This window comes from Myxine glutinosa, chromosome 14, assembly GCF_964187855.1.
Source record: "Myxine glutinosa chromosome 14, kmMyxGlut1.1, whole genome shotgun sequence".
Lineage (NCBI taxonomy): Eukaryota > Metazoa > Chordata > Myxini > Myxiniformes > Myxinidae > Myxine > Myxine glutinosa.
The window spans coordinates 10,960,492-10,985,819 of NC_136274.1; the positions used below are offsets into that span (position 1 = coordinate 10,960,492).

At 43.1% G+C, this 25,328-nt stretch overlaps 1 protein-coding gene across 4 annotated transcripts in view; it reads right to left on the reverse strand.

Moving 5' to 3' along the window:
• Nucleotides 1-25,328, reverse strand: part of TBC1D19 (TBC1 domain family member 19) — a 208,673-nt gene that overhangs the window by 56,588 nt on the left and 126,757 nt on the right. For all 4 annotated transcript variants that reach the window (XM_068135177.2, XM_068135179.2, XM_068135180.2 and 1 more), the window contains 4 exons: nucleotides 18,175-18,285; nucleotides 17,949-18,024; nucleotides 7,920-7,958; nucleotides 3,037-3,149 (listed from right to left, as the gene is read on the reverse strand). In XM_068135177.2, coding sequence (XP_067991278.1) covers nucleotides 3,037-3,149; nucleotides 7,920-7,958; nucleotides 17,949-18,024; nucleotides 18,175-18,285 — 339 coding nt within the window. The remainder of the gene's footprint in view (nucleotides 1-3,036; nucleotides 3,150-7,919; nucleotides 7,959-17,948; nucleotides 18,025-18,174; nucleotides 18,286-25,328) is intronic.

Below are 25,328 nucleotides of genomic sequence, written 5' to 3' on the forward strand. Positions count from 1 at the left end.
AACTCCCATTCATCCCTTGGTTATTCACGATACGGAAGTTGAGATTGTCACTTCTTCTAAATTTTTAGATATACATACAGTATTTCCAGTGACCTTACAACAACAACATGCATTTTAAGGCCATTTTCCCTGCTAGAGCGGGGGTTAGCCTTGCGGTCCCCATGACAATCTTCTCCATTTTGCCCTATTTTCTGCATCTCTCTTTGTTAACCCCCTTGCCCGCATTTCTTCTTCCACCATCTTTAGCCAAGTCTTTCTCGGTCTTCCCCGTCCTCTACTTCCTTCTACATTCATTTCCATCACTCTTTTCAGCCAGTCACTTTCATCCTTCCTCAACACATGGCCAAACCATCTCAACCTGTTCCTCTTCACAGCATCAATCACAGGCAATATTCCCATCATCTTTCGCAATTCATCATTTGTCTTCCTCTCTCTCAACGATACTCCGCACATCCATCGAACCATTCGCATTTCCACCCTTTCCAGCCTTCGTTGCTGCTCTACGTTCATTACCCATGCCTCGCTCCCATAAATCATAACACTTCTCACACATGCAGCATACACCTTTCCCTTCAGCTTCAGCGACACTCTCCTCCTCATCAGCACGCCGCTCAGTTCCCGAAACTTCTTCCATGCACATCTCACTCGAGCAACCGTTGCCGAGTCTGATCCACCTTCTCCATTCACCATGAATCCAGTGACCTTAAGTGGGAGATAAACACCATTCACTGTGTGAAAAAGGCTCAGCAACGGTTGTTCTTTCATAGAAGGTTGAAAGGTTTTGGTATCGGCCGTCCTGCGTTTATCAGGTTCTATCGCGCAGTGATGGAGAGTGTCCTTACAATCTCTTTCACTGCTTGCTATGGCAGGTCCATGTTGGATGACCGATCCCAACTCGATAGGATAGTAAAGACTACTTGTGAAATTATTGGGTGTGATCTGCCTTCCATTGAGAACCTGAACTCCAGTCGAGTAGTGAAAAGAGCAAAAGCTATCATCCAAGATGAGTTCCACACAGTGCATGGCATTCTTGAACCTTTCCAACTGTAATCACTTCCATGACAACTTTTACCCAAGCAACTGCAATCTGCACCCTCAATGAATCTTTGTCTAAAGTTTTGTGAACATCTAAAGCATGGTTATGGATATTTTTCAACCAAGCCCCATTTCATTTTCTCATTTCATTTCATCACCAAATGGTGTTTTCAGGATCTCTATTCAAAATTAATCTATTTATTTTTCAATGTAATTATTTCAGCACGTACTATCAAAGTACTTCTCATTGTATGTGTATCGCATACAGTCACGTGAAAAAGTAAGTACACCCCATGTAAACTTTTGACTTTTTCAACATATTTCAACACACAGCGATTTGATCTTCATTTCAACAATATTGAGAGATAAAGGTGATATAATATAACAAATATCATGAAACATTTACATTTTGTAGTCCATTGTATAATTTAAACAAACATCAATGAAAATTTCGCATGTGGAAAAAGTAAGTACACCCCTACATTTATCACTACTTCAAATACCTAAAATTAGAATCAGGTGCACCAGCTCAGGTGCAAATGATTAGAACATCGTCAGAGAGGATCTTGGAGGAACCTGTCTTATTTAAACCTCAGACATTTAGTTTGGTTTGCTCTTTGTTGTTGAAGTGTGTGGCGTCACCATGCCGAGATCAAAAGAGCTCTCTGAGGCCTTCAGAAAGAAGGTTATAGATGCCTACGAGTCTCAGAAGGGATTTAAAAAGATCTCCAAACAATTTGAAATCAATCATTCGACTGTCCGGAAGATCATCTACAAGTGGAGAAGATTCCAAACAACTGCCAACTTGTTCAGGCCACGCCGCCCCAGCAAGTTCAGCCCGAGAGCAGACCGCAAGATGCTGAAAGAAGTCTCTAAGAACCCCAGAATGTCATCACAGGACCTACAGGTAGCTCTTGCCACTGTTGATGTCAAAGTGCACGAGTCTACCATTAGAAAGAGGCTGCATAAATTTGATCTACATGGGAGGTGTGCCAGGAGGAAACCTTTGCTGTCCAGAAAGAACATCAGGGCAAGACTAAAGTTTGCCAATGAACACCTCGGCAAAGACCAGCACTTCTGGAACAATGTGCTCTGGACAGATGAGTCAAAGGTAAAGCTATTTGGCCACAGTACCAGAAGACATGTTTGGTGAAAACCAAAGACAGCATTTGACCACAAGAACCTGATACCAACCAACTGTAAAGCATGGTGGTGGAAATATTCTGGTTTGGGGCAACTTTGCTGCATCAGGGCCTGGGCAGCTCACCATCATATAATCCACGATGAATTCTTCATTGTACCAGAAGGTGCTTGAGGATAATGTGAGGCCATCTGTCGGAAAGTTGAAGCTCAACCGAAGGTGGACCTTGCAACATGACAATGACCCGAAACATACCAGTAAATCCACCAAGGAATGGCTGAAAAGAAAGAAATGGAGGGTTCTGGAATGGCCAAGTCAAAGCCCGGATCTAAATCCCATTGAGATGTTGTGGGGGGATTTGAAACGAGCTGTGCATGCAAGAAACCCCTCAAACATCGCACAGCTGAAAGAATTCTGCATGGAGGAGTGGGCAAAAGTTTCTCCCACTCGATGTCAGAGACTGGTAGACAGTTATAAGAAACGCCTACTTGAGGTTGTTTCTGCCAAAGGGAGCAATACCACCTATTAGAGCCAAGGGTGTACTTACTTTTTCCACATGCGAAATTTGCATTTATGTTTATTTAAATTATACAATGGACTACAAAATGTAAATGTTTCATGATATTTGTTATATTATATCACCTTTATCTATCAATATTGTTGAAATGAAGATCAAATAGTTGTATGTTGAAATATGTTGAAAAAGTCAAAACTTTACATGGGGTGGACTTACTTTTTCACGTGACTGTATATATGACAATAAATTAATTATTATTTTTATTATTACAAACTTACCTAAATATAGATTTACCATATTCATAAAGTTAAATATCGCATGAACATAATATACATTACATTACCTCCGGGCCAGGACTGATACCAAGTGCCAGCAGCCACAGTTTGGCTCTTAGGCCGGTGGGGCATCCCTTCCGTGCAAAGCATTGTGCTGCGGAACTTTCTCCCATCGACAGCACTGCACGTTCACCGGTAAACAAAAAAACATGCAAAACCTTTCATGATAAACACCAAGTTAGAAGAGTATGTATACGGTTGTACTTTCAGATTTTAAATACCACATACTCACATGAAGATATTATAAACCTTGCCATGATAAAGGATGGTAAAATAATGGTAACAATAAGAAATACTGATTAAAAATGCAGTTAAGCCTGCCTTGTGCCATTCATTGACCATGCATGCAGCCTCTATTTCATATGCCCAGGAATAAGGGATGACCATCAAATGCTGGTTTTATTGTTGTAGTTATCCCTTGCACAGCAGGAGACAGGGTTTTGCAATCATTTCTGTGTGCATGTCTGTGTTTGTCCGGGCCGTAACTTTTTGAGTTTTGAGTTTCGTCATACCATTTGAGTTTTGTCATCAAATTTTCATCAAAGCTCTATTATGATAATACAGAGAAGGCAAGTTGATAATTTTGTCAAAAGGTCAAAGCTCAGCATCACATAAAAATCATCTATTTTCATCCAATTGACCTGAAATTTAAATTTATCATTTGAGTTTTGCCATCAACTTTTCAACAAAGTTTTATTTTGATAATATGGAGAAGACCACCACCATCTCTTGTCTTCCCCCATCCAAAACCTTGATCTTTTCTACCCCCGTAAATACACCCCAAATTCACCTTTTTCAAATTCCGTTTTCTTTCCTGAAAGTCCTTATAGTCTCCATCTTGGTTATCCTGTGTACCCCACGCCAACCCTCTCCCTTCCACAGACGTCCCGATGTCCCTGTTCTCTGCTGTTGTTGTGCTTCCCTCCCCCCACCCCCTCTTGTCTCCCGCTCCCTTTATTATTATGTTTCATGTGTGTTTATTTTATGTTTATGCTTTTGTGTTTTATGTGTTAGCTCTTACACGAGCCTCGACTTTGTATATAAACATAGGGGCATACCCATGGCACTCACCTTTTTTTCTTTTTTTCTTTTTTGTATACTGAATCGAGGCTCGTGAAAGAGCTAACATTTATTTCACAAACAAATCAACCAGACAAACAAAATATACAAAAAGAGGGAGCAGAAGACAAGATGGGGAGAGAAGGGGAAGCACACAACCACAACATTTGAGAGCAGGGAGAAGTGTGGGAGGGAGAGGGCTTGGGGGCAGGAGGTGTGGGAAGGGGGGGGGGGGGGTGGGAGAAGTATAAAACACAAGGGGACCGAAATTAGCGGGGGTAGAAAAGATCAAGGTTTTGGATGGGGGAGGATAAGAGATGGTGGTGAACAGCTGTTTTAAAGACCTGGAGGGTGGAGTGGGATTGAAGAGAGTGAGGGAGTTTGTTCCAGAGGCGGGAGAAATGAGGAATGAAGGAGTGAAGGTGAGCAGAAAGTCTTTATTTTGGCAGTTTAACCATAAGAGGGTTGCAGGCAGATCTTGTGCGACCTGTAGGAATATTTGGGGGACAGAGCCCAGAGAGGGCTGGGGGGGCAAGGCCAGAGAGGAGTCGGTAGAAGACGGAAAGACCACCAACCTGCCTGCGGTGAGTGAGTGAAAGGCCCTTGGAGTTAGCTTCATCGCGGGAGATTCCAAATGATTCTGAACGCTTTGGTTTCAACAGCGTGAAGACGGGCTAGGTGTGAGGCAGGAGCACCAGACCAGAGGGGAGAGCAGTATTCCATAGAGCTGCGGATGAAAGCCTTGTATGTGGTGAGGAGCTCAGGTGTGCCAAGGAAGGACTTCGCACGACGGAGGATGCCCAGTCGGCGACTGGCTTTGGAGGCCAGATTTGAAATGTGGTTTTCCCAGGAAAGATCATGGCAAATAGTGAGACCCAAAAGCTTGAGTGACAGAACTTCTTGGAGAGGATTATTCAGAAAGTGGATGGGAGGGTTTTCCAGTCGGTCTTTTCGGAGAGACATCGTAAGAGTGTGAGATTTATCAGGATTGAAAGACATGTTCCATTTGTTTGCCCAGTCTGTGATTTTGTCCAGGTCTGCAGAGAGTGAGGAGGCTGCAGACTGCCGATCTGAGGGATGAGGAATGGAGCGACAGAGAGTAGAGTCGTCAGCAAAGAGATAGAGAGGATTTTCAAGAGAGTCAGAGAGATCATTGATGAAGACCAGAAAAAGCACAGGGCCCAGAACACTACCTTGGGGAACTCCAGCCTGAACAGGAAGAGGAGATGAGAGAAACCCATTCAGGGCCACACGTTGACTACGACCAGAGAGGAAGTCCGCCAGCCATGCGTGGAGATTTCCATGGATACCAAAGGAGGAGAGTTTGGTGAGCAGAGCAGGGTGCCAGACCGTATCGAAGGCACGTGAAATGTCAAGGGAGACGGCTCTAATTTCCTGTTTGGCGTTGAGGACCTCCATCCATTGTTGAGAAAGCAGAAGCAGCATGTCCAGAGTAGAGTGACCAGGTCTGAAACCAAATTGATGATCAGAGATCAAGCCATTGGAGAAGAGGAAAGATTTCATATCTGAAGCAATGATGGATTCCATGACTTTGCTGATAATTGGGAGAAGGCTGATTGGTCTGTAGTTGCTGGGATCTGTTTTTGCACCTTTTTGTGCAAAGCGGTGATGTTGGCTGATTTCCAAGCAGATGGCAGATGACCTTGAGCAAAGGAGAGGGTGAAGAGAACAGAAAGAGGGAGTGAAAGAGCGGAAGCACATGATTTTAGGACCCGTGGGCTGATGCCGTCAGGACCAGTTGCAGAATCAGAGTCGAGGGTTGACAGAAACTTTTCCACCTTGTCAGGAGGAAAGGACACAGAGTCCAGGAGGTCCAGGACCTGGTAGAATAAACACTATACTGCACTGAATAAAGGTATTTTAAACCAATTTCAATAGTTGCCAGAAGACAGGGCAGCATGCAGAATCATACCAACAAAATCATAAGACTTTAAACAAACAAACAAAAAAATACCTATTTTTGGGGCAACCCCCCACCTCCCCCAACTCCATATACATCCTCAGACCCAATTTTTCTAAGACCTTGAGCAAACATTGGTACATCATGGGTGATGAATGTTGTGGTTAAGTTTCATCGAAATTGCGTGTGTACTTTCTGAGAAGAAAGCAAATACCTATTTTGGGGGGCAACCCTGCCTTCGACCCGCAAAGTGGCAGATTTTTTTTAATGCCGTGAACAAATGTTGGTACAGCACGGGTGGTGATGGTTGTGGTGAAGTTTCATCCAAATCATGTGTGTAGTTTCTGAGAAGAAAGCAAATACCTATTTTGGGGGGCAACTGCCCCCGTAGACGCCCAAAGGGGCAGGTTTTTTTTTATGCCGCGAACAAACTTTGGTACAGCATGGGTGGTGAAGCTTGTGGTCAAGTTTCATCGAAAACGTGTGTGTAGTTTCAGAGAAGAAAGCAAATACCTATTTTGGGGGGCAACTTCCCCCCCCCCCCCCCCCGCCTCCATAGAGCGCCTTAGACCCTAGCTTTTTTTTAATGCTGGGAACAAATGTTGGTATATCATGGGTGATGAACGAAATGTTGTGGTCAAGTTTCATTGGAATTGTATGCGTAGTTTCTGAGAATAAAGCAAATACCTATTTTGGGGGAGCAACCCCCACCCCAGTAGACTCCCAAAGGGGCAGATTTTTTTAATGCCGTGAACAAACTTTGGTACATCACGGGTGGTGAAGGTTGTGGTGAAGTTTCATCAAAATTGTGTGTGCAGTTACAGAAAAGAAAGGAAATACCTATTTTGGGGGGTCAAACCTGGACCCACTTTGACCCCCCGTAGAGCCCCCAGACACAGATATTCTTAGTGCTGTGAACAAACTTCGGTACATCACGGGTGGTAAGGGTTGTGGTCAAGTTTCATCGAAAGTGTGTGTAGTTTCAGAGGAAAAAGCAAATTCCTATTTTGGGGGTCAAACCTGGATCCACTTTGACCTCCGGTGAACCCCTTTAAATCCACTATTTTTTAATGCCGTGAACAAAATTTAGTAACAACATAACAAATATCATTTGTGCCAAGTTTGGTCACAATCTCTTCAGCGGTTTCGGAGAAGAAGCTGCAAGTGTTTACGGATGGACTGACGGACGGACGGACGGACGGACGGACGGACGATGCACCATCGCATAAGCTCCCCTTAACTTCGTTCCAGGTGAGCTAAAAAAAAAGGTAAATGAATAATTTGATGAAAACGTCAAAAGTCAGCGTCACATAAAATTGGTCAAATTTTCATCCTATTGACCTGAAATTTTCGGAATTTGAATATCGGGTCACTGAGTTGATTCACCAATCAAAAGGTAGGAGTTGGTTGTTGTTTTTATCAAAAGGTCAAAGGTCAAGGTTGCATAAAATCGTCAATTCTTGCCCAATTGACCTAAAATTTTAAGAATTTGCATATTTGGTCACAGAATTGTTCACCAATAAAAAGCTAAAAGGTGATTATTATTTTTTGCTCTAAAGCTGAAAGGTCATGGCTACATAAAATCATCAATTTTCATCTTGCATTTTTAAAAAACTATTGTTATTTTGAGCATACGGAAGACGAAGACGTCTGAATACAAAAGGACGTGGACGGGTTTACATTTTCAGATGCTTTCTAGTTGAATAATGTGAAGGCTCAACACATTCAAGTCAAGAAAGACCCGGAGATTGGTTATTCATTGGGTCTAAAGGTCTAACAGGTATGTTCCCACTGGGTGGATTCCAATAGTGATAAAATAGAGAAGGTGCATGTATAGAATGATGCAAACACACTCATACAAAGCAAATAAGAAACTTAGATTCATAAGAAACCACTGTAAGCCAAACTTACCTTTGTCTCCCAGATTTTGTCTTTCTGTCTCAAAGAAACCTGGAGATGGCATAATGAATGAACTTCACATTCAACAATTTAAAATGCTGTTGATATTGAAACAATTTTAGGGCCCATTGCTAGTACAGGTATATGTAATGTGGAGAAAAACCTGTTCTTAGGGACGGGTTAACTCCCCCAGAATGGGCAGATTTTAGAATGACTTGTAATACCCCATCCCACCGAGCATGGCGCTATGTCATATTTCTGAATCTGATGTACCATACTTTGTTAGTTAGCAGTTTCTTGGCAAGGGATATACAGTACTAGGTGGTTGCCTTCTCAGCAGTAGTTGGCATTGCCATTGCAATGTTCCCAGCAGTAGTTAAATCAGGAGGAATTTGGAATTTGGATATGGTGCCAGTGATAGGTCGTCTACTCTTCACGAAGGAGAGGGCAGAGAGGAATGGTGAGGAGAGGGCAGAGAGGAATGGTGAGGAGAGAGAAGAGGAGGAGACAGACAGGAGGAGGGGACAGAGAGGAGGAAGGGAGAGAGGAAGAGGGGAGAGAGAGGAGGAGGGGAGAGAGGATGAGGGGAGAGAGGGGGGACAGAGAGGAGGAGGGGGGGGGGGAGAGGAGGGGAGAGAGAGGACGGGAGAAAGAGGAGGAGGGGAGAGAGAGGAGGAGGGGAGAGAGGAGGAGGGGAGAGAGGATGAGGGGAGAGAGGGGGGACAGAGAGGAGGAGGGGGGGGAGAGAGGAGGGGAGAGCAGAGGAGGGGAGAGAGAGAGGAAGGGAGAGAGGAAGAGGGGAGAGAGAGGAGGAGGGGAGAGAGGATGAGGGGAGAGAGGGGGGACAGAGAGGAGGAGGGGGGGGGAGAGAGGAGGGGAGAGAGAGGAGGGGAGAGAGCAGATCATATCAGATCGGAGCAGATGAGAACATAATGAAGATAGATCGCATAAAAATGTGAAACAACGCAATCTCGTGGTCAAAAAAATAAATCACAATATTTTCAGCAGGCGGACCGGATGATACCAAGGCACCGCACGGCAGCGTGGGGCTGCACGGCAGGTATGTGGGGTCTGAACATTGTACTTGGATCCATTGACCAATTATTACAAAGGAGAATAGGATATATTTTTGGTTGTGTTTAGCAGAGTGACAGTGCGTGCCACCTACGGGTGCTTTTGCCTGTGAATTAACACTACATAGCGCAGGTGACTGAAATGCAAACGTAATACTTAGTGCCTTAGTCATTCACTTCACCATACCACGTTGCTCACTTGGCACTGCCGCGTCATAAAAAGACATCTTTGAATATCGTGGGACCGTCAAAATACCACCCATCGTCAGCAATCATGCCTATTTTCTTTGTAATGAAAAGAAGCGTACCTTGTTCAGTTTTCAACGCGTTGTTTTAGTATTTAAAATTTACATAAGCTCAAAGGTGATGTTGAGTGTATGAAATCGGACATGTACATTTCATATAACTTTAAAGTGGACATGTACATTTCAAAGTGTACGTGCACATACCTTCTTTGAAGTGTACGTGTACATAATAACATCTAGAATAAGTTTTTTTAAATCCCAGGAATTTTCCCGGCCTACAGACTAATTAACTCCGTATTTGTATTTTCTTGTATAAATATGGAGACAGCGGCCTTGCTTAAATAAATACGCCTAGCGATAAGAATTGCTGATTTCTTAAAATTTTCAGATTTCACTCCAGATTTCAAAACTTATTCCACAACATCCGATCCTCAAATCTGAAGCCAGAGTTTGATTATACACATTAACCAGCAAAGGTACCCAGCATTGCCGGGCAATTCCGGGTCCTTCCTACCACCCCATCGACTTCCACCCAATCACATCCTCCCCCTCTCCACTCTTCTCCCTCCACCCTGACTCTCTCCCCCCTTTCTTCTCTCCCCACTCCTCCTTCCTCTCTCTTCCACACTCCTCTCTCCTCCGTCCTCTCTCTTCGATAGTTCGATTAGTCCGTGACAGTCCATCGTGGAAAATCGCATCAAAAATGCATAAAATCGCTGCAAGCTCCTAAAATCAAAACGATAGCACTTACACAAGCGATGTATACAATGATTCGTAGGTATGAAGATCAGGCATCTTAAGTATGAAGAACTTTTTGGACTTCCGCTGAACTTGGGGACGACTAAGAAGAAGACCTTTCTTGGTCGAAAGCTTGTCGAGAATTAAAAATCGACTGTCCTGAAGCTACGTCCGCGTCTGATTTAATCTCCCGATTATTTAGTTAATACAAATGAGACGCCCTGCTCGTACTGTGGAGTTTCTACTATTTCTTACAGTTTTATATACATATACATATATACATATACATATATATATATATACAGTCACGTGATAAAGTAAATACACCCCATGTAAAGTTCAGACTTTTTCAACATATTTCAACATACAGCTATTTGTTGAATCTTCTTTTATACAATTTGTTGTATAGTTATTTGTTATTTGTTACAAGTTATTTGTTGAAATATACAATTTGTTGAATGAAATAATCTTCATTTCAACAATATTGATAGATAAAGGTGATATAATATAACAAATATCATGAAACATTTACATTTTGTAGTCCATTGTATAATTTAAATAAACATAAATGCAAATTTCGCATGTGGAAAAAGTAAGTACACCCTTGGCTCTAATAGTTGGTATTGCCCCCTTTGGCAGAAACAACCTCAAGTAGGCGTTTCTTATAACTGTCTATCAGTCTCTGACATCGACTGGGAGAAATTTTTGCCCAGTCCTCCATGCAGAATTCTTTCAGCTGTGCGATGTTTGAGGGGTTTCTTGCATGCACAGCTCGTTTCAAATCCCCCCACAACATCTCGATGGGATTTAGATCCGGGCTTTGACTTGGCCATTCCAGAACCCTCCATTTCTTTCTTTTCAGCCATTCCTTGGTGGATTTACTGGTATTTACTGGTATTTACTGGTATTTCTCTGTTCTCATTCGTTTATTCATTCTTATTCGTTCGTTCGTTCTTCGACCACGTGTTTCTCCCCCATTTCCCCAGATAGTTTTCACTCATTAACCTTCAATGTTTACACTTTCCCCTCAAGTTATGTATTCCGTCATATTTTATAACACCTTTTTCTTCTTCTTCTTTAAAAGGCTGCTTTCGACTTGCTCACCAAATCAATTCATCCCAAAAAAAATATCCATCTCCTATAGTGCCTTTTTTCTACATTCCCTAAACTCTCCTGCACTCCATCCTCCATCCAGTGTCCTTAAACGTATTTTTAACTCGAAGGTCACAAGAAACTCATTTTGCAATAAATGTTCGTTTCCCATAAATCGTACACTTTCAAAAATCCAATCTCACCCCTCCCCTCCAAATCTTCCCCATAACCCCTCCCCTCCAAATCTTCCCCATCACCCCTCCCCTCCAAATCTTCCCCATCACCCATCCCTTTCAAATCTCCCCCCTTGCCCCCTCCCTCCTAAACTACCCCCTCACCCCTCCCCGCCAAGACGCCCCCTCGCCCCTCCCCTCCTAGACTCCTGCCTCACCCCTCCCCTCCAAATCTCCCCCATATCCCATCCCTTTCAAATCCCTCCCCTTGTCCCTTCCCTCCCAAACTCCCCCCTCACCCCTCCCCTTCAAATCTCCCCACCCTCATTGCTTCTCAATTTCCCCCCTCTCACTCCCCCTCCTCAAAGCGTCCTCCCCGCTTCTTCCCCCTTCAAACTCTCACCTCCATCTCCCCCAACCTTCTGCCTCGCTCTTCCCCCTCCTCAAATAACACCTCATTGTGGCTCACCCAATCACCATCAAACCTTTTGTCCGCCCCATCCTTCCCTTTCTCCGAGCTATTCTGAAATCTCTGACACACCTTCAACAGCTCTCCCTATCTCTTCCACCTCTTCCACATCTTACCCTACCCCTCCTCCCCCATGTTCTGTATCTGATGCTCCCCCTTCCTCTTCATTAACGGTATGGACCTCAAACATCCGGGGCCTTCGTTCAAACTTAACTGATCTCTCCATACAGGTTGCTTCTGTCAAACCAGACGTGATCTGCTTAACAGAAACTTTCCTCCTTTATGATGTCTCTGATTCCATAGTATCTCTCCCGGGCTACTCCCTCCTCCGGTATGATAGACCTGAGCCTCGTCCTGGAGGCGGGGTTGCTATCTTTATCAAAAACTCTCTTCCTCACTCGCCCTGCACTGCACTCTCTCCACCTCACCCCCAGGAATACCTCTGGCTACGGCTTCCCCTTCGCTCCCACCTCTTGTTCATATGTGTGTTGTACCGTCCACCAAACAGTGATGACTCCATCTACATCTCGCTGTCTGATGATATGGACCAACTTCTATCTACTCATCCCAACTCTCTCTTCCTCATATGTGGTGATTTCAATTGTCACCATGCCAGTTGGCTGGGTGTGGGTACCTCTCTCACCAGCCATGGCTCTTCAGCAAAGGACTTCTGCGACTCACTGGGACTGACACAATCTGTCAATTTCCCGACCCGGATCTCAGTCAACGGAACATCTTCTCTTCTGGACTTGGTTATGACTAACTTCCCTGAAAATGTCTGCTGCTCTTCTTCTGCTCCGATCGGATCATCTGATCATGTCGTTGTTAAAGTGGACATCTCTCTGACCATCCTCAGGGAGCCTGCTCAGCGTCGACGAGTCTGGCATTTCACTCAGGCCAACTGGCACGGTCTTCAAGCAGCCATCAATCATCTGGACTGGTCTCCCATCTCTACCACCTCTGACATCAACTCATCCTGGGAATTCTTCCAAAGTAAATTGCTCTCTCTCATGCACAGATTTATCCCATCTCGTCTTCAGTTGTCATACCCTTCCTCCCGTCCATGGTACACGGAATCTTGTGGTGAGGCTGTTGCCCAGAAACAACTTGCCTTCGTCTCCTGGAAAGCAAATCCAACGGAAGGAAATCTCATTTCCTTTCACAAAGCCCGAAACAAGTGTGTGTCCACCCTCAGGAGAGCCAGGAAACAATATCTCTCCGTTCTCAAGACCGAACTCTCTTATCTGTCTCCCTCTTCCAAATCCTGGTGGCGTCTGGTCAAATCCGTTTCTGGTGTTTGTTCCCCTCCATCCCCTCCCTTACCTCAAACGGCTACACAGCTGACTCCGCACGTGAAAAAGCTGAATGCCTCAACTCTGTGTTTGCCTCTAAATCTTGTGTCCCAAACCCATCCCTCTCTGTACCCACCATACCCAGTCGTACCCTGCTGCTCCTGGACTCCGTGTCCTTTCCTCCTGACAAGGTGGAAAAGTTTCTGTCAACCCTCGACTCTGATTCTGCAACTGGACCCGACGGCATCAGCCCACGGGTCCTAAAATCCTGCTCTGCTGCTCTATCTCACCCTCTCTCTGTTCTCTTCACCCTCTCTTTTGCTCAAGGTCAACTGCCATCTGCTTGGAAATCAGCCAACATCACCGCTTTGCACAAAAAAGGTGCAAAAACAGATCCTAGCAACTACAGACCAATCAGCCTTCTCCCAATTATCAGCAAAGTCATGGAATCCATCATTGCTTCGGATATGAAATCTTTCCTCTTCTCCAATGGCTTGATCTCTGATCATCAATTTGGTTTCAGACCAGGTCACTCTACTCTGGACATGCTGCTTCTGCTGTCTCAACAATGGATGGAGGTCCTCAATGCCAAACAGGAAATTAGAGCTGTCTCCCTCGACATATCACGTGCCTTCGACACGGTCTGGCACCCCGCTCTGCTCACCAAACTCTCCTCCTTTGGTACCATGGAAATCTCCACGCATGGCTGGCGGACTTCCTCTCTAGTCGTCGTCAACGTGTGGCCCTGAATGGGTTTCTCTCATCTCCTCTTCCTGTTCAGGCTGGAGTTCCCCAAGGCAGTGTTCTGGGCCCCGTGCTTTTTCTGGTCTTCATCAATGATCTCTCTGACTCTCTCGAAAATCCTCTCTATCTCTTTGCTGATGACTCCACTCTCTGCCGCTCCATTCCTCTTCCCTCAGATCGGCAGTCTGCTGCCTCCTCACTCTCTGAAGACCTGGACAAAATCACAGACTGGTCAAACAAGTGGAACATGTCTTTCAATCCTGACAAATCTCACACTCTTACTCTGTCTCTCCGAAAAGATCGACTGGACAACCCTCCCATCTACTTTCTCAACAATCCTCTCCAAGAAGTTCTGTCGCTCAAGATTTTGGGTCTCACTATCTGCCATGATCTTTCTTGGGAAAACCACATTTCCAAGCTGGCCTCCAAAGCCAGTCGCCGACTGGGCATCCTCCGTCGTGCGAAGTCCTTCCTCGGCACACCTGAGCTCCTCACCACATACAAGGCTTTCATCCGCAGCTCAATGGAATACTGTTCTCCCCTATGGGCCGGTGCTCCTGCCTCACACCTAGCTCGGCTTCACGCTGTTGAAACCAAAGCTTTCAGAATTATTGGAATCTCCCGCGATGAAGCTATCTCTGAGGGCCTTTCACTCACTCACCGCAGGCAGGTAGGTGGTCTCTCTGTCTTCTACCGACTCCTCTCCGGCCTTGCACCCCCAGCTCTCTCTGTGCTCTGTCCCCCAAATATTCCTACAGGTCGCACAAGATCTGCCAGCAACCCTCTGATGGTTAAACTGCCGAAATCTCGGCTCTCTGCTCACCTTCACTCTTTCATTCCTCTTTTCTCCCGCCTCTGGAACAAACTCCCTCACTCCCTTCAATCCCACTCCTCCCTCCAGGTCTTTAAAACAGCTGTTCATCACCATCTCTTATCTTCCCCCATCCAAAACCTTGATCTTTTCTACCCCCGCTAATTCACCCCAGATCCACCTTGTTTGAAATTCCAACTTCTTTCCTGGAAGTCCTGGCAGTGTCCATATGTTTTATACCTCTCCCACCGCCCCCTTCCCATGCCCCCCCCCCCCCCAAAGCCCTCGCCCTCTCTCAGATCTCTCGATGTCTCCATGTCTCTCGGTCCCTGCTCTCAAATGTTGTGTTTGTGTCCTTCCCCCTCTCTCCCCATCTTGTCTACCGCTCCCGATGTTATATGTTTTATGTGTCGGTTTGTCTTTCTGTGTGATTAATGTTCGCTCTTTCACGAGCCTCGACCTTGTATACAAAAAAAAAAAAAAAAAAAAAAAAATGTCTAGGGTCATTGTCATGTTGCAAGGTCCACCTTCGGTTGAGCTTCAACTTTCCGGCAGATGGCCTCACATTATCATCAAGCACCCTCTGGTACAATGAAGAATTCATAGTGGATTCTATGATGGTGAGCTGCCCAGGCCCTGATGCAGCAAAGCTGCCCCAAACCATAATATTTCCACCGCCATGCTTTGCCGTTGGTATCAGGTTCTTGTGGTCAAATGCTGTCTTTGGTTTTCGCCAAACATGTCTTCTGGTACTCTGGCCAAATAGCTCTACCTTTGACTCATCTTTCCAGAGCACATTGTTCCAGAAGTACTGGTCTTTGCCAAGGTGTTCATTGGCAAACTTTAGTCTTGCCCTGATGTTCTTTCTGGACAGCAAAGGTTTCCTCCTGGCACACCTCCCATGCAGATCAAATTTGTGCAGCCTCTTTCTAATAGTAGACTCGTGCACTTTGACATCAACAGTGGCTACCTGTAGGTCCCGTGATGACATTCTGGGGTTCTTAGAGACTTCTTTCAGCATCTTGCGGTCTGCTCTCGGGCTGAACTTGCTGGAGTGGCCTGGCCTGAACAAGTTGGCAGTTGTTTGGAATCTTCTCCACTTGTAGATGATCTTCCGGACAGTCGAATAATTGATTTCAAATTGTTTGGAGATCTTTTTAAATCCCTTCCCAGACTCGAAGGCATCAATAACCTTCTTTCTGAAGGCCTCAGAGAGCTCTTTTGATCTAGGCATGGTGACGCCGCACACTTCAACAACATAGAGCAAACCAAACTAAATGTCTGAGGTTTAAATAAGACAGGTTCCTCCCAGATCCTCTCTAACGATGTTCTAATCATTTGCACCTGAGCTGGTGCACCTGATTCTAATTTTAGATATTTGAAGTAGTGAGAAATGTAGGGGTGTACTTACTTTTTCCACATGCTAAATTTGCATTTATGTTTATTTAAATTATACAATGGACCACAAAATGTAAATGTTTCATGATATTTGTAATATTATATCACCTTTATCTATCAATATTGTTGAAATGAAGATCAAATAGCTGTATGTTGAAATATGTTGAAAAAGTCAAAACCTTACATGGGGTGTACTTACTTTTTCACATGACTGTATATATTAAATGATCAAAAGTATGCGGACACCCCTTCTAATTAGTGGATTCGGCTATTTCAGCCACACCCATTGCTGACAGGTACGTATAATCAAGCACACAGCCATGCAATACTCCATAGACAAACATTGGCAGTAGAATGGGCCATATTAAAGAGGTTAGTGACTTTCAACGTGGCACCGTCATAGGATGCCACCTTTCCAACAAGTCAGTTCGTCAAATTTCTGCCCTGTTAGAGCTGCCCTGGTCAACTGTAAGTGCTGTTATTGTGAAGTGGAAACGTGTAGGAGCAACAACAGCTCAGCCGTGAAGTGGTAGGCCACACAAGCTCACAGAACAGGACTGCTGAGTGCTGAAGCGCGTCGTGCGTAAAAATCGTCTGTCCTTGGTTACAACACTCACTACCAAGTTCCAAACTGCCTCTGAAAGCATCATCAGCACAACGTCCAAACTGCCTCTGGACTCTGGGGCAGTGGAAACGCGTTCTCTGGAGTGATTAATCACGCTTCACCATCTGGCAGTCCAACGGACGAATCTGGGTTTGGCAGATTCCAGGAGAACGCTACCTGCCCGAATGCATAGTGCCAACTGAAAGTTTTGTGGAGGAGGAATAATGGTCTGGGACTGTTTTTCATGGTTCGGGCTAGGCCGCTAAGTTCCAGTGAATGGAAATCTTAAAGCTGCATTCTAGACGATTGTGTGCTTCCAACTTTGTGACAACAGTTTGGGGAAGGCCCTTTCCTGTTTCAGCATGACAGTGCACCCATGCACAAAGCGAGGTCCATACAGAAATGGTTTGTCGAGATCGGTGTGGAAGAACTTGACTGGCCTGCACAGAGTCCTGACCTCAACCCCATCAAACATCTTTGGAACGCCGACTGCGAGCCAGGCCTAATCGCCCAACATCAGTGCCCGACCTCACTAATGCTCTATAGGCTGAATGGAAGCAAATCCCACATTCACCAGTTTGGCAGAAACATTCGCTGGTTTGATAATATCACAATACAATTGTGATTTTGAGTTTCCACCTGAACAACGCTGCCTTTATCCATCCCAAGGTAGCTGCAAGGTTTCATAAACTTCTCAATATAATTATGATTTTGACTTTCGATCCATACTAAATGTTTTGTATCCGCCCTTTCTTGCCGGCAGATTCGTCTGTATTGGTTATCATGTCAGAATGGCGTCTGTATTTGTTTACCTCACGAGTGTTTGTAGCATTGTATTTTGTTATATTAATGCTGTAGTATTAATGTGTGATTGGAATTATGCTGTTTGGAATGAAAATATAGATTGAGTTTCAAGGAGAATGAGGAAATGATGTGAGGATTTCCACCCGTGTGTATAGTATATAAACAATATGCTTTGCTGTGTACAGTGTTGTGCTTGGTGCACTGCTTGTGCTTTATCTTTCAAATAAACGAAAGGTTTTACTTCACCTACATCTTGGTTGGACATCGATTGATTAAAGAACCTCAGAGGTTTTTGGACTTTTATTATTGATTAGCAAGTTTCTGCAACAAATCAACATGCATGATACCCATTTTAAAAGGTGGTGCCATAATTGCAAAGAAAAGAAATTATAATAAGTGACAATTTTTTTTCGAACTGTGGCTGATGGCCCATACGTGAGGAAAATCCCGAGGCCAATTGTAACAATGCATGGCCAATCGACACACCAATCACAGGGCACATTTGCTTAATAGTTACTCGGTCTTAAAGCTCTGCCTCCATCCAGTGACACAGCAGATCTGCATATTAAACATAATAATGATGCGTTTGCAAACTCACTGCTTGGAAACAGCTGGGACGAATCATCCAGACCTGTCTGGGCCTCACGAAGGTGAAGTTCAGCAAACATTTCTCGCTGCAATACAACAGTGATGCTTTATTTGTTAGGGGAGCAAATGACTTCCATAATTCAGAAACGTCAAATCAGTACATCAAGAAAATAATATCCATCACAAAAATACTGCTTTAAATATTCAATCCAACGAGTGTTCTGTTTGAAACTCACCAGCTCTAGTATGCTGTTCACTCTTAATGGGACCTGGATAAGGCCTCTGCAACCAGAAGAGCTTGATAATTTATCAACTTCTGAGTTTGAGCTCCTTAGATGGATTAAAACCTGTTACGTAAAGGTAATTTTATATAGCATATTAGATATAGCATGGCAAGAATCTACTCCATTTGATTCTATGAAAGACAGATATGTACAGCAATATGAACTATCATTGTTTGATTGGAACAGGTAGACAACGAACCTGGTTCGAAGACTTAGGAGAACAAAGCAACAAAAATGTGACATACAAGGAAACTTAGGCCATTTGGCCCATGATTCCAATGCCATATCCACGTCCCATCGGTCCCAACTGTAACAATTAACAGGCAATGGAAATTACACAAAACACTGGAGCAGGGAATTGACCAGGGTACCAGCACATAATGGTCCACGTTTTCGAAAGGCCAGGTGGTATATTTAACATTCACATTCTAAACACAGCCAGCTGTACGTTCCCATACAAAACATTGCGTGCTCCGAGATGCAGCACCCTTTAGTGGTCCAGCACTAGAACGACAGTTTGGTTAAATATGATCCCATGGTGGATCTAACGCAGACTATACCACTTAATGGCAAGTAATTACGCATATGCAAGTACTCCTAATATGCATCAATATCCTTATGCTTTTTGAAAAACATAGGGGGATATTGTAATTGGTCTAATCTGTCTGTCTGTCTGTCTGTCCGTCCGTCACGCCATCTCCTCCTAAACAGTTCTGCAGAAATTCACCAGACTTGGTAATTATAATCACCACATGACACGTAGGTGCAAGAACAATATAAGTTTGGCCCCGCCCCCTGGGCAGGGTCAAAAGGTGAAATACCAAAAAAATCAATTACGGGCACATTTTAAACATTTTTCATGAAACTTCAACATTGGGACGCATGACATATGTAATGATTTTTTGGATTTGACCTCCGGTCGCAGGGGTCAAATCCAGATATGAGAGGATACACGGTCGCAGGGGTCAAAACGGGAAAATTTAAAACTCAAAATTTAATATTGGGGAAAAAAGATTAACTAAAGATTTGATATTGTATCATTCCTCGTGGAACATTTTGTCATCTTTCAACCTTGCTTTAGGTGGGAAACGTGGGGATTTGGAATAGCATGCCATCGGCTTCACTCTAGTTACTTCCACCACCGAAGGTAGGTGGAGGTTATGTTTTCACTCCTGTCTGTTCGTCTGTCTGCCTGTCTGTTTGCAAACAGGACATTTCAAAAGGTTATGGGCTGATTCGGACAAAATATGGTGGACACCGTGACAAGGATTAAATTATTAGATTTGGGTGAAGATCCGAACAAGGATCCAGATATGAGAATTTGGTTTTATTTTCCAGTGATTCTTCACCATTGAGTGACAGGGCCAAAAGCGATTTTTTTTTTTTTGTATACAAGATCGAGGCTCATGTAAGAGCAAGCATTATTCACGGACAAAAAAAAAAACGGACACACAAAACATCCAATAAAGGGAGCGGCAGACAATATGGGGTGAGAGAGGGAAGCACACAAGTACAACAACAGAGAACATGGACATCGGGAGATCTGTGGGAGGGAGTGGGCGTGGGGCGAGGAGGCATGGGAAGGGGGGGGGGGGGGCGATGGTCGAAGTATGAAACACATGGACACTGCAAGGACTTCCAGGAAATAAGTCGGTATTTCAGAAAAGTGGATCTGGGGTGAATCAACGTGGGTCGAAAAGATGAAGGTTTTCGATGGGGGAAGATGAGATATTTCAAATGATATAGCATGATAAGATATAGCATGATATTTCAAAACGTTGTGGATGGATTATGGCAAAACTAGGTGGAAGAGTTGGTTAAGTGATGTCGGGGAAGTGGTGTGAGACTCAAGACTCCAATGATGTCACAGGTTTACAAAAGATCACAACTTTATTAACTGGTTGTTCACTTCATTCCAATACCAAATAATACCGTTTAACTCAATGGACCAGGTAACTCTATCCGCATAGTCCCTCTTTCGTGGCTGCAGCGCCGAACTCGTGGTACGCGTTCATTCCGTCGGGCAGGGCTTCTGAGGATGAGTGCTGCCTTGACTCAAAGTCTCTTCTGTTTATATCGGCAAACTTCAGTTAATCCTCTGTGCGCTGAAATCGTAATCCCTTCTCCGCTGCTTCTAATCCGTTCTCCGCAAACGTTACTCGGTCGCCTCACTGGCACCAGCTCGCTCCCCTCCCTGCTGGGAATTTGCTTCATCCTCTTTGCATCCCGATGAAAGACAATAGTACGGGCTTGGGAATGTGTGTTAGCCCGGGGTCGTGCTAAAGCTACACAACAGGACTCCCAGCTTCGACAGGGCGAGATGCATTCCTGACATTCTTACGACCACCTGCTCGTACCTTGGTTCGTTACCAGTTCCAACCAATGAGTTACACTGAGTTACACTTCCACAATTCCCTCATCTTTTTGTTTTTGTTTATATTAACCATTAATCTAAACATCAATATAAGTAAACAATCAATCACTGCAAGTAAACATCAATACAAGTATAAGTAAATAATCAATCACTGCAAGTAAACATCATTACAAGTATAAGTAAATAATCAACATCTACAAGTAAATATCAATACAAGTATTCAAACCATAACTTTGGTAATCAAATTCCCTTAGGCATACACCGTCATCCTGCAAGAATCACAAAACATTTCGTTGGTCATTGACTCCTTCCATATTGTTCAATCTATTGCATTTGCATCACAAATATCTTTTCAAAACAACACTTCACCATCACCAAGATACAACAATTTCACTTCATTTTCAAGTTTTGTAAAGCATCTGCACCATCTGGCAAAAACGTTTGCCTCCACACAAATGTTGACTTTGTTTGAAAGGAAGGGCTGATCACTTGTGTTTGAATCCAGGTATGAAACATTTTCTCCTAATGTCTTCATAGCACCTGCACTACTTCGTGTAGGATTTCGCTGTTGTGGTAACATTGCGGAGTCATAGACTGACCCTGCTCTCCATGTAGCATTCTTGCCACTTTTTGCTGTAAACCATAGTAATTCCTGAACAAGGCCTTCACCCAGTTGTAGTCGACTTGCCTCCTCCCTCATTGTGAGTGGGCAGCAAGTATTGGTGTGACGTTGATTGGCCAGCAAGATGTGGAACAGGGATGCCGGATGCATCCACAATGATGTTGGGACCATGGTGTTCAGGTCATCCATGGTCCATACCAGGAGTGGCCCGCAGAATCGTGCACAGCTGTTGTGAAAAGGCACAGCCATTGGTTTGCAGCTCCATGCTGGCTCCCCGGAAGTTGGTGAAGTAATAACATATGTCCCCGCATTTCACAGAGGTTGCAGGTAAGGTGTCGTTGTCCTGCAACTTCTGATGTGATGAATGTTCCAAGCCTTCGAACAAGAGTAAGTGATCGCCTTTCTTTCATCTGTTGCAGTGTGATCCAGGCAAATGGTCACATAAATTTCTTTGGTGAAGGTAAGCATCCATCTCCAAGTTACACGGGAGAATGTCTTCATCATTCTTTGAGAAAGAGGGTGTATGCCACGTTTAACTTCATTTTTTAGCCACAAATTTTCTTTCTCGAACTTCTTCCCAATTCCGTTAGCACCCCCTTCAAATGTGATCTCGTCTTATCCTTATGCTCAGTCACATCTGAATCTGCTTTCCACACACACTGAATCAGATAGGGTACATCTTACCATGAAATCAGCATAATCATGTATATCTTCCGACAGTTTCACATTCAACAATTTGTTGTTTTTCCTTAACACAAAAAGTTAAATTCATTTATATGCGTCACACAAATAATATTCAATCAGGTATGTATTTTACGACTAAACTAAGAATAGCATCCACAATTGCTTTCAGGTTAATATAGTTCAAAAATTAACTCATGCAGGTATTTTAGCACTACTCTAAGAAAATAAATTGTATATGATTACAATCACAAACGGGAATATCTAATTCCCAACAACAATTTTCCCAAACCAACAAATTAAGCATAATGTATTATTACCATAATTCCTCTCCACTTTTTCTTTTTTTCCCTAACAGTGTGTCACTCGTGGTGATATGAGTTCACTGATATTGTAATTGACACAACTCATAACATTGTCGTTATGCCATTATCTTAATTCTACTGTATTCATTTGCAACATCACTTGATTTAATCTTTTAATCTCAGTATTTATGTCGCCATAAAAGTCTTCCTTTTCTGGTTCCACATTTCTTTCCTCATTTGTCACTTCATGCGTTATCATCGTGTTGTTGGTTACCTTATTCAAACACACCATCACTAAGGCTTTCAAGCAAGCCACCACTAAAACAATTGCCAATATAACTACTAAACCAACAAACAAGTCTGCTACTCCTTGTATATATTCATACCTATGACATAATTATATGTCAATGACATTCAACATTGTATACCAAACTAACAAGCTTCCTAAAAGGTAAATAAAGGCAATCCCTTAATATGTAACATAAATCAGATTATTTGTCTTACCCTGATCCCCCTATCTCCCGGGGTCGAACTAAATCCCCTAATCATGAGTGTAGTTGTGATACATTATCCCTCATGTTGCGCTAATATCAGTAGATAATGGTATGTCATGTAGGCAAATAAATGTCACTATCTTCCCTAATTCAAGTAGGAATATTAAATGTTGAAATTGTGATGTTTATCAATGCAAGGGGTGTTAAAATGTAATTCAAATGAATGTATATCACGACTATCATTTATCCGCCACTGAATGTTCTGCTGGGCTGCTAGGTGCAGCCTCATTTTCTGTGGGATCGTCCACCTTAGCCCCATGTGCTTGCTTGCAATGAGAGGCATGAATCCAACTTTCTATTTTGGGTCCATATTTGTTTCTATTCTTATCAATCTCCTATGGTTTATCAATTCGTTCCAAGATACCGCAACCAAAGGTTTTAACCAAAGCTCTACCAAACTATTTCCAATGTGAACAAAAAATGCCAGTGAAACAATGATTCGAGGAATTAACTTCAAGGGGTCAATAAATTTATTCTATAACCAGATCTAATTTTCCCATCCAATAGTTTGCCTTGCCACATGTCATATTATAACACTTTAATAAACCTTCGAAAAATGTTTCCCATCTCAACAAATTTCCTTTTTTACAAATAGCCATGTGTAACTTACGTATTTAACTACAATTTCCTCTCAATTTGTTTGGCCTAACTGGCCGCAAAAGTGGCTGCCAGCATGCAGTACCGTTTTTTATCTACCAAGGAAGTGCTCGTCCACACAAGACCTCTACCAAAATGTTGTTTGTAAAAACAAATCTGGGATTTCTGATTACATGGATGCACACTCTCAGGACATTTTCAGGCTGCTGTTAACAATCCACTACGATAAATTAATTCCTTTACCCACAATCAAATAATTAGTACAAATTGAGGATATTATCCCTATCACATTCTTTTGTAGATTCATTATGTTGGATCTAATTTTTTCCAATAATTTTCCACTGCTGTAAGGAAGAACAATAGCTCTCATAAGTCTTAGTAATATCGTACTTAATTTGCCCAGCATCGAATAATTTATTTACTATCCTTTCTCATCTGTTAACCAGTGACTTTGTTTGAACTCCAGAACTGAAAACCCACAATAGTTCAAACCAGCAAAATTTTCTTTACTATTTTCCCATATCATCTATGCCTAAAACACATCCATACATACAGCACAATTTATATGCTGATAAAATTCAAGTTTATATATATAAAATCCATGAGCAGAGTACTCTGGGAAGTCAGTGTAAGACCTCTCCAAAATTTGGCTAATTTTGTACTCCCACATTTTTATGAAGCTCATATCCATAAATAGCTTTGATTCTCATATAAATTCGATCACAATGGAATCCCAAGATTACTCCCAATTTTTACTATTAATGAATAGCTGCTCATAACTCAGCAAATCAAATCTTTATTCTCCATCTCCCTTGACAAAAGTGATAATTTTCATAATCAAATTATATTTCTATTTTTTATTTATTTTACGAATTCTCTCGATATGCGATCCCATCCCCATGGAACTATCTATTTTCCAGACAAGGCACACTGTCGGTGTCAACAATCTTGTAAGATTGATACACAAAAACACTAACATTGACACACAAAATACCCACACACACATGCATTATGCGTATTTGTTTGCGTTGGAACCCTTATTTGCAGATCCGGATGGGTGTCAACTTTATTTCAATTTCTCAAAATTTGTCCTTCAATTTTATAAGCGCTAATACACAAATGGACCAAAAAGTTTATTCTTAGAAAACCCCTATGACATCACATTGACATTACCCTTTCAGTTCCCACAATAATTTATCCAAATTTGACTACCCACCCATTTGTATGTCAGTCGACCACTGACCTATCAATCGTGTGGAACAATAGTCGGAAATTCCCACCTGATCATGATGTGACTCTTGTCACTTGGTTTGCCAAAAAAATTGCAAAGCAATTGTTCCAAACTTTGTAAATTTAAAATTTTGTGCCCAACATAAAAGATCCAATTTCGGCATTTGATCAATTAATTATCAATTTGCTTACAAGCAAAAGAAAAATGAATAATTCTTGCTCCGAAAACTTTTCAGACCCAAGAATCATCGACAGTTATTCATGTTTGTCCAGTAATCTAATTTGTTGAGGCCAATCGTCATTTGGGATTTGTCGCAATGAAGGCCTAATCATTGTCTGAGGTATCGGTCAGCCCTGGTACCCTTGATCTTGGTTTGCCCTATGAACTTGTCTTCCTTTTGGTATACGGACATCCTCTTTTCCAATGTCCCATCCGTCCACACTTGAAACACCGGTTTCTGTCGTTGCCTGGTCTGTGCACCTGTGCACTTGTATTGCTGGGCTGCATCTCTACATCCCTGAGTTGCCACTGCAATCTCTCGTTATCTCCTGAAACACGAAAAAATTCTCTGTACCGTCCTTTTTGGGGAGACAACTGGAAATCAGATGGGACAACTGTCACTTTCATTCCTAATTTCGAGGGCAGTTGTGCATTTGTCTCCTCCACTGTATCCTGTATCCTTTTTATTTTAAGTTCTAGATCCGTTATCCGTTCTTGCTGTTCCCGTTGTCTGGATTCACCA